Raw genomic sequence first — 16243 nt, forward strand, 5'->3', positions numbered from 1 at the left:
GTATCAGGACACAAAAGCCCCCATTCAGATTTACTGTTGTTTTGTGACGATGTATAGGCCAGTCATGATTCAAGCACAGGATAGAAGACGTAGCTTGATTTTGTAATTAACTGAAAAAACCTGACTAGCCTTTCAGATTGCTAGAGCTAAGAGAAAATAGGTGACAAAAACAATTCTAAAAATTAGTAATGTGCTATTAAAATACAAGAACAGAATTAACTGGGGACTGGAAGCAGTGTGGGGCTACTATCTCTACACTCAAGAGAATAAGCTATATTCCTAAAATAAGCAGTGTTGAGTATTACATAATTCTACTTCACAATAAATGATTGGCTTCTTTATAACAAAGTCATTCTACACAGCCAAATAGATGCATTTTTGCTAGGTCAGGGTACATTGCGTAATTATTTCTGAAGTACAAATATTATCCACTCTAACAGACTTTGGAAGATTTCCAATACATGTAAGAAACTGCTATCAGAACTGGTCAGATTCAGTATTTCAGTCCAATGATTTAGAAGGAGGCTTGAGGTGACAAACATTGTGCAGGAGAAGATGGACTCAGTACTGAGAACTTCCCAGGAAGTGGCAACTTCAGGGCAGATACTTTCCACAACGGGTGCTACAGCCCCAATCTCCAAGAGTGCATGCCAGCTAAGCCCAGTTTCCATACTGGAAAGAGGTGTGGATGTGCACTGTCCCCCTACCCATCTTTCGAGGGAAGCCCCGATGGGTAGGACGAAGGGAGTCACGGTACACGCCAATACTTGCCCCACTCCAGAGCAGCAGCAACCAGGTAATACAAGAAATGCCATAAAGTGCAAATGTCTTGCAGTGTAGCAACAGAAACAGCTAATAGCTGAACTACAGGAGGCTGAATTAGGAATTGTCTCCCTTTAATGATTTTTTTCCCTCACTACTTCAGTTAAGAGCAAAAATCAAGCAGAACTGATATATTCCTGCTATGAAAAACACTGCAGTCTACATGCAATTGATACTACTGCTAGTTGTAGCAGTGCAGAAGGAATCACTTTCAAAGAAATAAGATGTTCTTGTTCGTGGTGAGCAGTACGTGATTCCTCTCATGCTTCTCTGAAGTGATTAGCTGCAACATATCATAAAAACAGTTCTCCATTACAGCTCTTATCTGACTGTAACTATGACATGATTTTTTCTTGAAAAGTATTTTTAGTTGAGTGACTGCATAAAATATACCAGTATTCATTGCAACATACACATCACACAGGAGAAGGCTGACTGTTACCACCACGCACACGCGCTTGGCATGGGCACACAGCTGTGGCGTGGACTGCTCTGTCAATGCCAAACCTGCAGAAGCAGTTTCAGTTCTTATGCTGCCCTTCACCCAGCTGGAGGGACCAAAGTCACCAACCGCTCCAACGATGCCAGAAATATAGTAACCCGTGGCACTGACTTCCTCACTAGAAATCCTCCCCTACATCCTGGAGTCAACCCCCATTTCTCCCCTGTTAGCACTGGGTACCAGGTTCCCGGAGTGTCCTATCTGGACTGGATGTTTTCAGCTGGGACATCCTGGGCAATGTTTCTAGCTTGAGGTGCAGCCACTTCTTGTGCTTGGCTCTAGAATGATCTCAGAAATTGATCATCGGCTCTGCCATTCGTATGAAATGCATATTTATGTCAGTCAAGGACATACAAATAGAAGGTGAATAGATTCTTACTATTCAGGACTTTATTTCTTAAATAAATATTTAATTATTCTTGTGGCGACTGAAGTCAGACAAATGGGAAAATACTTATAAGGAGCAGTGTCTTGTAATTTTTTTCAGGATTGTTACCATTGCCCATCTGATTCTCTTCCCTTCCATTTTCCAGCGTTCCCCTGTTTCTCCATGACTCCTCAAAGCCCGTGGGCTGAAAGCCTGGCCCATCCCTGAAACCAGCCAGCACATCTACAGCTGTTGCACCCGTTGTCTTCTGTGGTGTATTTCTAATACATCTAACTGTTTTTTCAAATAAATATATCCTACCTTCAATTCACAGTCTTCATTTACTGCCAAGTTTCCAGGCTTTAGATCCTGTAATCAGATTTGAAAGGATGTTATTTATTTATTTTACAGCAAGCACAATAAAGCGCTCTTTCTCTCTCTTTCTCTTTCATTTAGGTTTAATGGTTTTCATACAACTACTTAGAACAGCAACAGCTAGAACGGTGTCATAGGTCTAAATTAGAAAATTAAATCTAACAAATAACAGAAACAAAGACACAAACTTGAATATGTTTGGCTTTTTTCCAGTATGTTTTCCCTGCAGACAAATCAACTTTTTTTTCCTGCTAGAAGTCAGAAAAATACTTGCCAGTGAAAGAACTGGCAAGTTCTGTGTGTGTGGGTTTGGATATAAATTTGTTGCATTTAATACTAACACCACAAAGTTAAGGATTCACATATATATTTCTGGACTGTACACATTGCACATCAAAGTATACTTTAAAAAGGTTCCATACCCTGATAGACCTAGGAGTACTGAAGGAATCAAACAAGTTTTTACATAAAAGCCTATGCTCTCTTCTGTGGGAAAATCAATTTCCTAACAAAGTCAATTGAATGGAGACTGCAACATGTAAAAAATTCCCTTAAGCCTCTTTAGTTCCTGTAGAGACTTCTAACAATCTTCAGAATTTGTACTTCTAAGTTTAGCAGCAAAGGGAAGAGTACTGGCAACGACTAAGATGATTTTGCAACGTCAGTGACTCTTAGACATTCACAGTTATAAAGAGAAAGAAAAAAATCAGATATAAGTTTTCCTTCAGCTTTTGTAAACCTTTGTTTGTCACTTTAGCACAAGACGTTTAGAGGAATCTTCTCTCTGAACTTTTTAACAGGCACCCAGCTGTTTTATATGAAAATGTTAAGATCAGAGGGGCCTTGGAGAAAAGCAAATCGGTGCAAAGAACCTTAACGAAACCAAGAAGCTCAAGAGCCATCAAGAGGGAGCTTAGAAAATCTAAGCAACTGTAAATTTAGACCATGGTCACAGCAGTTGTAGAAATAAAAATACCAATTTATTACATTATTTTGGCAGTTTGCGTGGTTTCCATGTCCAGCTTAAAGCTACTATACAATGTGCGCTTTCTGTGGTACTCCTGATATTTTATTACAAACGGCCAGTTTCTCCTGTTCTGATGCAGTTTTGGGGGAAGTTATGCTGCTTGATACCACGAGAGTGTCATTCAGAACTCCTTCACGGTGCAAAAGTGATTTTAAGTAGACGTTAAACACAGCAGAGATTGAAAAAGAATCAGATGCTTAATTTCTCTCAGAAAAAAAATCGAGGTTTTCAAGGATCTAAAATTTTGGACTATTTTTTCAGTTTCTATGTTTTCATTCCGCCCCCAAATTTGAACATTAACATGACATTTAAACAACATTTAAACATTGTTTTTAAAAGTTTAATCTTAATTTTAAAAAAAGCCCGAAAGAACTCTTATCCATCTCAGTTTAGACACTATTTGCTCGTGAGGACTTACAACTCAACTTCACAAAGTAATTTAAGAAATCCAAATCCAAGCTGTATTCAGTGCAACTTGGGTGCCCAACTTACACTGATGTAGCCGTACCACCTTTTGTTCCTACTGAACAAGAAACCAAAGGCATCATCAAACACTATTTATAGAGACACTATAAACAGAAGTTCAGGCATATTTATGAGCGTGCTTATACACAAACACCGCTTACATTATCAGAATATAAACATCTTTTATATTGTTTCCACTTACCCTGTGAATTATGCCTGATGAGTGAATATACTGTAAAAAGAGAAAGTATTTTTTAGTTAATGAGGTCCTGACTTTAAGAAGTTGCCCAGGGCAGGGGAGAAAATACTTTTTCATGGTGCTAAAGTAATCTGAAATTAGAAAATGTTTATTTATTGCACAGAAGATCCTTTTAACTATGTTTTTAACGTTCAGATAATTACACTAGCATTTTGCCCTTCCCTTCCCCCAGTAACGAGAAACCAGTAAATCAGTTTGAGTACTGCAACAGATCATACCATTTTTTCTAATTCTTCCCATACATAAAATCCTGTTTCCAGTTAATTTTTGGCATTGCTATATATCTATATTTATGTATCAAAATAAATCCTGCTATTTTATATATCAGAAATGCTCTCTTGCAATAGATGTCTCCCGTGTGCCATCATAGTTTAGATTCGTATGCTGCAGCAGTATTGAGTTTTTAGAAATCACTTGAGACCAGGATGGAGGCCAGTCAAGCTCTTAGCTGAGAAGTCTTGCTACATGCTTCAATAATTCCTCAATGAAACATCGAGAAGTCATGTTACAAGACACTCTCCTTCACCCAAACATTTTCATCACCCTTCCAGTGACCTATTTAAGGGCTCTCAGAAGTGAAACCAACAAACTGGACGCCTAGGACTAGTTCTTTTGGGAAGACACCTGACCAAATACAGATGTCTGTCACCAAACGCTCCCCGCTGAAGTATGCAGTCCCTCTCACCAGCTGAATGATGCCCTAGAAGAGACTATTTTCATCACAATAAAGAGAGCCTCTAGTCACTAGTTCAGACACAGGTATCTCTTTTGCAAGGATTGAAATGCAGAAAGTTGTCTTGAACTGAGGACATGCTTTCCAAGAGCGGGCTGGGATGTGCTACTGTTGTTCATTTCAGGTGTGGGGAACTGATCCGAAAACCCCACAGACCATACTACTGATGGCAGCTCATACTACTGACACTAAGCAACACAAGAACAAGAAAGGCTTTTTAAAACGTCCCCAGAAAAGATGGATGAGATGCGAATCCCACCAGCTTCACCTGGAGAGTTTTCATTTTATTCCACCCTGAAGAATGGGACGATAACTGGGAAAAGTTACTGGAAACCAGCTGTCAGAGCCAGGAAAGACCAACCAGGGACAGTCAGGGTGGTCTCACGGAGATGCACCGAAGCACTGAACTTTGCAGGGTAACTGCCAACCAGCCATAGCCCCAGCAACCATTGTCTTCTTCCCCAGCAGCCATGAAGATGAGCAATTAACCTTATGAATGCAACAGTCCCTCTGCAAAGGGATCCTCATAGTCCACCTGATGAAGGGACCAGAGAAAAGAAAGCAAAGCTACAGGTCAAAGCTAACTTCTTCAGACAGATCCAATGTGCGTTTCAGACTTAGGTTTCTGAACTTAAACAAAACCCATACAACCTAAGCAGCACAAGACCTGGATTTAAAGCACCAAGTTTTTAAAACAGTGACTGAACAAAAATAAAATCTCTGACATTTTCCTCTTTTACACCTGACACAGTGCTCCAGATGTGGTCATGCAGGTTCTGAAAAGAGGAAAAAAAACCCGTGGCTACAACTTCACCAATCCAGCCCAGATGATGATAGGGCTTTGCTGCCACACAGGCGCACCGCTGACTGCTGTACCCAAGTCCACGCAGGACTTGGCATTTGCGGTAGACCAATTCCTCCTGCATATTACTTGTAGATGAGGTAAGGTTTAACATCACCCATAGGAATTGCCAAAGCGCTTCACAGGATTTCCTGGGGCAGACACAAGGGGCTGAGGGCGCAGGGCTGTTCCCCAGAACGTAGGCTGTAAAACCGCTATAGCAAATGAAGAACTACGAAACGTTGTTTCTGTCATGGATGTGCATGAAGTGGATCAGGATGGGAGGAACCAGATGCAAAAAGAGGAAGTTTGTCATTTGTACGCAGAGACCAGAGAGAATGTATACTTTTTTTTTTTTAAAAAAGAAATGTATTTGTAAGTAGTTAAGACTCCCAACAAATGAGGAAAAAGCTGACGACTTCTGCCAATAGCCATCTTGATCAAGGATAGCACAATGACTACTTGCATTCTAGCTCATTTCAATGTCTTCTTACTGAAGCCTCTTGATTTTCCAGAGCAGATGCTTAAAATATTCTACAGGCTATTTTTGCTGGTATGACTGTAGACAGTAAAGAAGTAACTGGCAGACCCAGGAATTTCTGCACCTAAGAATGTGGCATGTAGAAACAGGAATTAAAAGGACTGCACCCTTCGGAGTTTTAGTTAAAGTAAATCTCACCTCTTTGGGGGGAAGAGCATGGTTTCACTGACGTTATCACCCCACCAAAGGTTTTATGAGTGTTCAAAGCACCAAAATAATGTTAACGCTTTGGGGAGAACTCCTATATTTTCTAAACACTCTTCTTAATACAACACTACTGAGATTACATGAAATAGCACTTATTCCTGGTGCTAATGTACACATCAGCCTTTCTGTAAGCTGAAATACTGGTGCTGTGCTGCAGTGTTTCTTTAACAATAGCAGTATTTTTTTAACTGCATTTTATTATCTCCTGGCAGGTAGCAGCACTGGAACTACGCCAGTCTTCGTTCAGAAAATTTTCCATTTCAGTTCAATAACCTTCTGAAATGGGATCCTATTCTTACTGATTCTCCTCATTAAATTATCCATTTATTGACAGTTTTTTCACTCTTAACATGGCAAAAACATCCAGACCAGAGCAGACATATCCTTCACAATGTTATTACCACTTCACCTGAACAATATGTGATTCAAGAACCCAGTTAACGTGAGCAAAGTGCCTTGGAGCACAGGAGCTCTGTGCATTATCCTAAAGACAATTTTTGGTAGCATGCATAAATCCTTGAATGCGAGCTTCAGATTGTGCTAGGAAGCTATCCAACAGTTGTCTAAATTATAAGAATTCTTGTCTGTATATGCAATCTCTACACAAAATAAAAAGCTAATCAAAAGGGAATCAGAAAAGACTCAGGAGAAAGTATTCTAGACAGCACGCAAAATGAAAATGAGGAGTGACTTGGCAGGGAAGGAAAAACTGAAGAGGAAATGGGTGAGGGGGGAAGGGAAAGCAGAAAAGCAGAAAGAACAACATAAACGTGAACAAAAGACAGTAAATAGATATGACAAAAGGAGAGAAATAGAGCAGGTAAATATTACCATGAGTATGGCAAAAGAAGCTTGAACAGGTATTTTTATGGCCCAAGAGCTATCCGTCCATTCTCAAATACTGTACAAATAAAGAAACGGGACTGCCGCCCACCTCCCCAGACCTCTATGAACAAGGAACCCAACTGGCACTCCTGCAGAAGAGGGACCCAAGACTGAAAGCGCTGGAAGCTCCAGCCTCTTTCCACCTACGTAAAGACATTTATGTTCAGCTTGCCTTCTGTACTCTTTGACAATACACAGCTTTTCTGTCAAACAAAAAAAGATGAAAGCCCTTCCAAGTTGCAAGCGCATACTTAAATAAAATTTAATGCCAGGCTAAGGCCCGACTAGGAAACAGACAAAGGAGAGGCACATCATTGATTTTAAGCGGTGTCAAATCGCATTGTTTTTTCCTACCACAGATGAAGTTAAATTCTGATAAATTACAAGGCTCACCAAAGAAAGGAAATTAATATTTCATTCTCTATAGAAAGAAGACAGTAAAATGGCAAGAACAGAAACTAACTGACAAACAAGGACTGTATAGACTTACAGAGCAAAGACCTGAGGCTTGATACAAATCTTCCTGAACTCAGTATGAACTTTCTATTGACCTCAATTTTTATATATTTTTTAAATCAAGCCTGTTGAGCATTTTGGTATACAACCAATCCAGAACCAGTCGACAGGTAGAATGTAGAAACGAAGCCTGCAAGGAACTGACTTGGAGGCTTAGCAAAAATCTCCTATCCCTTAACAATACATCACTCATGCAGTTTTTTCTACACGCATTTAACTGTCACATGTAAACAGATTGTTACAATAGAAGTATGCAATGGGACAAAAATTATGAACAGCCTTCTTGCCTTTGACCAGACATAAATACAGATACCATAAAGTGCTTATGTACTTTACACAAAGGACAAATGCATATTGCAGGTAACATCTTTAACACCAAATAACCACCCAAAAGAGAGTCCATCAAATTTAAAAGGTGCAAAAAATTAATATGCATTATAAAAATGAGAGGCTAAGCTTGGGAAGTTGAAAGAGTTTTACAACAAAGATCTGCAGAGTGGTATATTCCTCCTTCCCAGGTGTTGAAAGTATTTTTCCCTTATAATGCCTCAACTGAGTGCTAGCTAAGTGTATGCTTTGTTCCCCCCACCCTGCCAAAAAAGCAATCTAAGTAAACGCAGATGGGCTGTCTTTAATCCAGATACAACAGACCTTAAAAAGTACAAAATTTTAATGCAAAACTTGGGAGACCCTTTCTTAAACAGCTAACTTACTGATATCTGTAAAAGAAGAAACAAATTACTGACCCATTTTCTTTTTTCTCTGCATGCTAGCAATACTGCTTTCAGCTTAACCCACTTCCTAGCACAGACAGTGCTGCAGGAATGTCCCTCAAGCACTGCACCACTCCTATTTCTTAAGGATATTTCCAACTAGGTGTATTATTGCGGCTGGATGAATTGGTTCAAGAAGAATCCAAAATTTAATGGAATGGATACAGTAAAGACTGTTTTCAAATGTTTGCCGTGCAATAGGAAATGACAAAACATCAGACTCTAGTAGCTGAATAAGGTCTTATTTCCTGCTTGTAATTTTGAGGTAAGTACAGTTGTGCTCTTCAAAAATGTGGAGGAAGAGACAAAATATTCAAGTGAACCACTTCTTATAGAAGATCTAACACAGTTACAGAGACAAGAGATACCAATTTACTAAGCCCATCTCAGCATCCCTGCTGGTTGCCTTGTAACGAATGAGAACTGCCCTCGTTTTTATAAAATCCTGGAAATAGCAGCTTACATCAAGAACTTCCTGCTTTTTTCCTCTGTGGTGGGTTGACCTTGGCTGGCCACCAGATGCCCACCGAGCAGCTCTCTCATTCCATCTCCTTAGCAGGACACAGGGGCAGAAAATACAATGGAAAAGCTCATGGGTCGAGACAAGGACAGGGAAATCACTCACCAATTACCATCACGGGCAAAACAGACTCAACTTGGGGAAGATTAATTTAATTTATTGCCAATTAATAACAGAATAGGATAGTTAGAAACAAAAACCAAAACTAAAACCACCTTTCCCCCACCCCTCCCTTCCTCCCAGGCTCAACTTCAATCCTGATTCTTCTACCTCCTCCCCCCGAGTGGCGCAGAGGGACAGGGAATGGAGACTGTGGTCAGTTCATTATGCTTTGTCTCTGCTGTTCTTTCCTCCTCACGCTCTTCCCCTGCTCCAGCGTGGGATCCCTCCCACGGGAGACAGTCCTTCATGAGCTGCTCCAGCATGGGTCCCTTCCATGGGATGCCATCCTTCAGGAGCAGACTGCTCCAGTGTGGGTCCCCGTGGGCCACAGGTCTTGCCACAAAACCTGCCAGAAGCCTGCTCCAGTGCGGGCTCTCCATGGGCTACAGCTTCCTTCAGGGCACATCCATGTGGTCCAGCATGCGGTCCTCCATGGGCTGCAGAGTGGATATCTGTTCTGACATAGTCCTCTATGGGTTGCGGGGGACAACTTGTGCCACCATGGTCTTCTCCATGGGCTGCAGGGGAATCTCTGCTCCGGTGCCTGGAGCACCTCCTTCTCCTCCTTCCTCACTGACCTTGGTGTCTGCAGGGTTGTTTCACATTTTCTCACTCCTCTTACAGCTGCTGCACAGCATTTTTTACCACTCCTTAAATCTGTTACCACAGAGGTGCCACAAACATTGCTGATGGGCTCAGGTTTAGCCAGCGGTGGGTCCATCATGGAGCCAGATGGAACTGGCTGTGTCTGATGTGGGTGGCAGCTCCTGGTGTCTTCTCACGGAAGCCACCCCTGCAGCCCCCCACTACCAAACCTTGCCACACAAACACAACACATCCTCTTTAATTCCTGCTCTGTTTTCTTCAGATGTATGTCAACCATGCACAGTTGCCCCACTTGCCTTCCACATTTACTGATCCAACAGACTTCAGTGTCAACCTTTGGGGCCCACAAATTCCACTCTGTTGGCCTCTGTGAGAGACCATAATCTAGGCCACTAGGACAAAAATATGTTTCTAAGCCATTTCACTGGAATTAAATTCATTATTCATCCTTTCCGCTACACTCAACTCAAGCTAATTTTTTACAGTTCATATATTGCTTGCCTGTAAAATTAGCCCAAATGATGTTTTTCATCTCTGGTGAATAGCACGCCTCTGCTGGAAACCTGTTTCCCAGGCAGTTACCTGCAACTAAACAGACTGCTCCACTTACATGGTCCTTGAGAAAACACTTATTAGGACATGGCTTTGTAATTAGGGAACTAACTACAAAACTGAAATCATAATTCCACATTCAAAGCCCAGATCGGAGGTGAATTCCCTCTAGTTTAAATAAAGCCAATTTCCCCAAACCTGGCTTTAGTTTCTGCATTTGTAAAATGGGAATTACAGCATTTAAATGCACAACTGTAGAATAAAAAGGATAATTACTTAGCATATGTAAAAGGCTGCGTGAGTGAAAATCTACTAAATGAAGAACACAAAATCCAAGGTAGGGTCAAAGAGAAATTAATAATGCAGGACTCAACAACAAAGTATATTTACTAAGTTTTGTGATGGGAGTAAAATGATTTACTTGCTCCTCTGTATCTGTTAAGTACTGAAAGACAAAGGAATCTTGGGTACACTGTTCCTGATGTTCCTGTCCAGGAACAGCATGCTGTCCTGTGATATTATTTATTTTTAATAGTGTTTGGCAGTGCAAATATAGATCTGGGAGAATCAGCACCCTGATGGATGTGCCAGATGTCCCTGTATCAAAACCAGTTCTGTATTTCCACTGCACAAACACATCCCTGTGCATCGCACCTTCCAGCACACCGACTCCACTTATCTCTGTATGAGCACAGAGGAAAGTCTCCCCATACGTTGTACGTTGCAGACACAGGACCGTAAAACCAAAATTGCACAGTGCAAGCAGCAGCCAAGGAATGACATTCAATTCCAGACAGTGCTGTTCCATGGCCTCGTTACAATACGCATCTCCAGAGCAGCAAAGGGAATTGAATGGCCATCACTGCAGGAGAGCCTGGCTGAAGCCTGCAGAGCTAGGTCAAGGTTTTTCTTCTCTTGGAATTGTGTCACCAAAAGAAAAAAATAATAAAGAAGTAATAGCCTTTTTATGATCAACAGTTGTGTACATCCAAAAAGCAAACACTGTAATTTAAGAACTGCAGTACCAATCTAGATTGAGAAGCATTTTCATATCACATTAATATAGGTTATAGATGGACAGGGAGCTTAAGGAGTATCTTCTTTTTGTGTTATAAGATATGAACTTTAATAATTACAGTCCATTTTTTAAAAGCCAAATAGAGGAAAAAAACAGTAGCAATAACAAACAGTATTTAGGAGAAAGATGAGGAAGAAAAACATACAAAATATATGACCGCTAATACATTTAGAATCATCTTTGTGAGAGTCAGTAAAATTCAAAGGTATGTTGTTTTGCTATAGCTGTTGGCTCTGCAGTCCACAGACGTATAAGATCCAAGAGATGAGAGAGATATGAATAGAATCATTTAGGTTGGAAAAGACCTTTAAGATCATCAAGTCCAACCATGAACCTAACACTGCAAGTCCACCACTAAAGCACGTCCCTAAGCACCATATCTACACATCTTTTAAATACCTCCAGGGTTGGTGACTCAACCACTTCCCTGGGCAGCCTGTTCCAATGTTTCACCACTCCTTCAGTAAAGAAATTTTTCCTCATGTCCAGTCTAAACCTCCCCTGGCACAACTTGAGGCCATTTCCTCTCGTCCTATCACTAGTTACTTGGGAGAAGAGACCGACACCCACCTCCCTACAACCTCCTTTCAGGTAGTTGTAGAGAGCGATGAGGTCTCCCCTCAGCCTCCTTTTCTCCAGGCTAAACAACCCCAGTTCCCTCAGCCGCTCCGCATAAGACTTGTTCTCCAGACCCCTCACCAGCCTCGTTGCCCTTCTCTGGACATGCTCCAGCACCTCAATGTCCTTCTTGTAGTGAGGGGCCCAAAACTGAACACAGGATTCGAGGTGCTCCCTCACCAGTGCCGAGTACAGGGGCACGATCACTTCCCTACTCCTGCCGGCCACACTATTTCTGATACAGGCCAGGATGCCATTGGCCTTCTTGGCCGCCTGGGCACACTGCCGGCTCATGTTCAGCCAGCTGTCGATCAACACGCCCAGGTCCTTTTCTGCTGGGCAGCTTTCCAGCCACTCTTCCCCAAGCCTGTAGCGCTGCATGGGGTGGTTGTGGCCGAAGTACAGGACCCGGCACTTGGCCTTGTTGAATCTCATACAGTTGGCCTCGGCCCATCGATCCAGCCTGTCCAGGTCCCTCTGAAGAGCCTTTCTACGCTCAAGCAGATCAACACTCCCGCCCAACTTGATGTTGTCTGCAAATATAAACATTATTTCTGATAAAGAGTGGATGATTAACAGTCAGGCTTAACTGGGCTTACAGTCAGGGTTGTTCTCTGCAAAAAAAAAATGCGAATCATGAAGAAGCCCAACAACTGACTTAAGGATGGAGTCTGGTTATACTTTTTGTTCAAGTATAAGAAAATTTTACATTGAAATTATTATTCCTCCCCAGACACCATGCTCCAGCTAAGCTGCGACTTACTGGAAGAGCTACAAGATGAAGCTTCCTACACAGTTCAAAACTAGACAAATCTGAATGGTCCCTTCTAGCCTTTTATGAATGCTTTCATAATTTCACAGTGTAAAATGCTGACACATTACAAAAACAGGCACTAGAAGACAAAATCAAGCGAAGGTGGCAGGAGGCCTGCATGATGAACAAAGAGCTCGTAGGGAAACTGAAACAAAAAGGAAATGTACATGAGGTGGAAGCAGAGTCAGGTCACCCAGCAGGAATATGGGGACACTGTCCAAGTGTGCAGAGATGGAGTTAGGAAAGGTGAAGCCCACCTGGTGCTGAATGTGATGAGGGACATGAAGGGCAACAAAAAGGGCTTCTACATGCACATCAGGAGCAAAAAGAAAACTAGGGAAAATGCAGGCCCACTGCTGAATGGGGCAGAGCATCAGGTGACAAGGGGTGTGGAAAAGGCCAAGGTACTCAATGCCTTCTTTCCCTCCATCTTTACTGGTAATGTTTGCCAAATCATAGGTCCCTGAGACCACTGGGAAAGTCTGGAGCAAGGAAGACACACCCTCGTTGGAGGAGGATCAGATTAAGGAACATTTAAACAAACTGGATAGACACAAGTCCTTGGACCCTCATGGGATGTGCTCATGAACATTAAGGGAAGTTGGCCAAAGTCATTGTGAGGCCACTCAGTAATATGTGAAAGGTCATGGTGATCAGGAGATGTTCCTTATGATGGGAAGAAAGCAAATATTGTTTGTGTCTTCAAAAAGGGCAAGGAGGAAGAGGATCAAGGAACTAAAGGCCAGTCAGCCACACCTCACTCCCTGGGAAGGTAATGAGCAAATAATTCTGGAAACGATTTCCAAACATAACAAGGACAAGGAGGTGACTGACAGTAGTCAACATGGATTTACAAAGGGGAAAATCATGCCTGATTAACCTGTTAGCCTTCTATGATAAGATGACTGGCTTGGTGGATGATGGGAAGGCAGTCGATGTTGTTTACCTTGATTCTAGCAAGGCTTTTGAAACTCTCTCCCATAACACCCTCATAGACAGAGGAAGTACAAGTAAGATTAATGGACAGTGAGGTAGACTGAACTGCCTGGATCAAAGTTGACTGAGTCAGTTGGTTGAACTGCCTGGATAAAGGGTTGTGATCGGTAGCAGGAAATCCAGCTGGAGGCCCATAACTAGCAGTCCCCCCACCGGGGTCAGTACTGAGGCCAGTCCTGTTTAACATCTTCATTACTGACTTGGATGATGGGAAAGAGTGCACCCTCAGCAAGTCAGCAAATGTTACAAAACTGAGAGGAATGTTCATACACCAGGTGGTTGTGCTGCCATTTAGCGAGACCTCCACAGGCTGGAGAAATGGGCTGACAGGAATCCACCAAAGTTCAGCAAAATCCTGCACGCGGGAAGGAATAATCCCATGCACCAGTACAGGCTGGAGGTTGACCAGCTTGGCAGAAAAGGACCTGAAGGTCCTGATGGACAAGTTGAATGTGAGCAATGTGCCTCTGCAGCAAAGACGACCAAAAGCCTCCTGCATTAGGCAGAGGATTGCCAGCAACTTGAGGGAGGTGATCCTTCCCCTCTTCTCAGCTCCGGTGAGACACACCTGGAGTGCTGTGTCCAGCGCTGGGCTTCCCAGTTAAAGAGACACTGCAGAGGCACAAGCAAATCAAGTGAAGCTCCATGAAGATGATTATGGGACTAGAACATCTGATATAAGAGGAGAAACTGAGACAGCCAGGATTGTTTAGCTGGAAAAATGCTCATGGTCATCTTATCAATATGCATAAATACTTGATGGAGGCAGTAAAGAAGACAGAACCAGATACTTCTAAGTAGTGCCAGTGAAAGGACAAGAGGCAATGGGCAAAAACTGAAACACAGGAATTTCCATTTAAACATAAGAAAAACTTATTTCACTGTAAGGGAGATTGAACCCTGGAACAGGTTGCCCAGAGAAGCTGCGGAGTCTCCATCCTTGGAGATCCTCGAAACCCAACTGCACAAGCTCCTGCGCAGCCTGCTCAGTTTGACCCTGCTTTGTGCAGAGGGGTTGGACTACACAGTCTCCAGAGGTCCCTTCCAATCTCAGCAAGTCTGTTAAAAGGCATTAAAAAGTTATTTTCTTTCAGTGGACTCCTTTCTGACATCTTTCACAGCTGTTTAACTCAGGTGCCTATTAGTTTGGGCTTGTAAGTGATTTATCTGTGTTCCTCTCAGCCACCTCCCACACAGATTTGTCACTAAAAATCCACAGTCCTTCCTCTGTGTCCTTCCAAAGCTGTCCCAGACTTGGAGACTTCAGACTCTTTAACTTTACATGCATGTTACGCAAAGGACACATACTTTTCAATTTCACAGAACACATTCAGACATCTGGCTCAGAAAGGTATTTCAATATAGAAATAATGCCAATGACTTACCTATTTAAATTTAGCAATGAGCTTTAGTACTTTGCAGAACTGGACTTTTAACACACAGGGACCAAACTAGCACTTGCTGTGGTCCTTGAACACTTCCCAAAACCAGTGTGAGCACTAGGAGTCAACGGGGCTCAGAGTCCTTCTCAGGGTCAGACTTTCACCCCAAAATACCACACCTATAGGTTGATAGATATGTATACTACATATGTACCGTACCTATAAGTACATACCATACCTATATATGTACCATACATATAGGTATGGTATAAATATACACACACACGCACATCCACACATACCCCAATCATATATATATGCATAACACACACACACATATATCTACAGATATGCTCTTCAGAAGAGCACAGAAAGATACACTTAGAGCAGGTTGGGTGCAGAGTGCCTTAGCAAGTGTATCAGACCAGTATTGGCAAGCCATGGAAAAATTTTCAAATTAGAGAAATTTGAAGCAGATGACTTAGCTGAGGGCTCAAGTCAAGGGGAGTCCTGCCTCTGAACTCAACAGTGGTTTCATTCTCAGCCTCCACACTCTCCAACTAGTCACAGTAAGAGGTGTGGCGAAGCATCACCACAATCAACTGCTGGGGAAGAAGGCAACGAAAAATCACAGCAGCGACATTCTGGTGTACTCAAATAAGGAAACCAAGGTCATCCTGGATCAATGTACTATATAGATCTTGAATGACTATCTTTTCTTTTTGCTTGAAAAAAGCCACAGACAAAACCATCATACAAAAAAACCCCAGATAACATTTATCATCACAAAACAACTGCTATGCAGAATGTCATTACTTTGACTATACAAGATGAGATAAATTTTATCCTGCTATCAAATGATAAGTATTTATAGCTCTCCATAATTGTTTACTAGGAAAAAAGATTGTGAAATCAAAATAATAGTAAAAGTGGCAAACCTTTAAGCCTTTCAACATCTGATATACCAAGAACTGGATTCGGTCTTCAGTTAGTTTCTCATGTTTCATTATCTTACTCAAGTCTGTTCCCATAAATGGCATGACAAAGTAGCTTAAAAAAAAAAGAAAAGAAAAAAGGACAGAATAACTTTAATTTGTCAAATAAATTGAAACATAATTGTATGTTATAGTTGCGTGACAATATTAAATTATAGATCATTCCATTTACCAAACAATTCCATCATCATCCCCCTGCCCTCCAAG

The 16243-nt window shown here is 41.8% G+C and overlaps 1 protein-coding gene across 1 annotated transcript in view; it reads right to left on the reverse strand.

Annotated features, from left to right (window-relative positions):
• MAPK12 (mitogen-activated protein kinase 12) overlaps positions 1-16243 on the reverse strand; it is a 42625-nt gene that overhangs the window by 10609 nt on the left and 15773 nt on the right. The window contains exons 4-6 of the mRNA XM_009286859.2: positions 15980-16091; positions 3761-3790; positions 2013-2060 (exon numbers count right to left, since the gene is read on the reverse strand). Of these exons, the coding sequence (XP_009285134.1) occupies positions 2013-2060; positions 3761-3790; positions 15980-16091 (190 nt within the window). The remainder of the gene's footprint in view (positions 1-2012; positions 2061-3760; positions 3791-15979; positions 16092-16243) is intronic.

Source organism: Aptenodytes forsteri, unplaced genomic scaffold (assembly GCF_000699145.1).
Source record: "Aptenodytes forsteri isolate BGI_AS27 unplaced genomic scaffold, ASM69914v1 Scaffold166, whole genome shotgun sequence".
NCBI lineage: Eukaryota > Metazoa > Chordata > Aves > Sphenisciformes > Spheniscidae > Aptenodytes > Aptenodytes forsteri.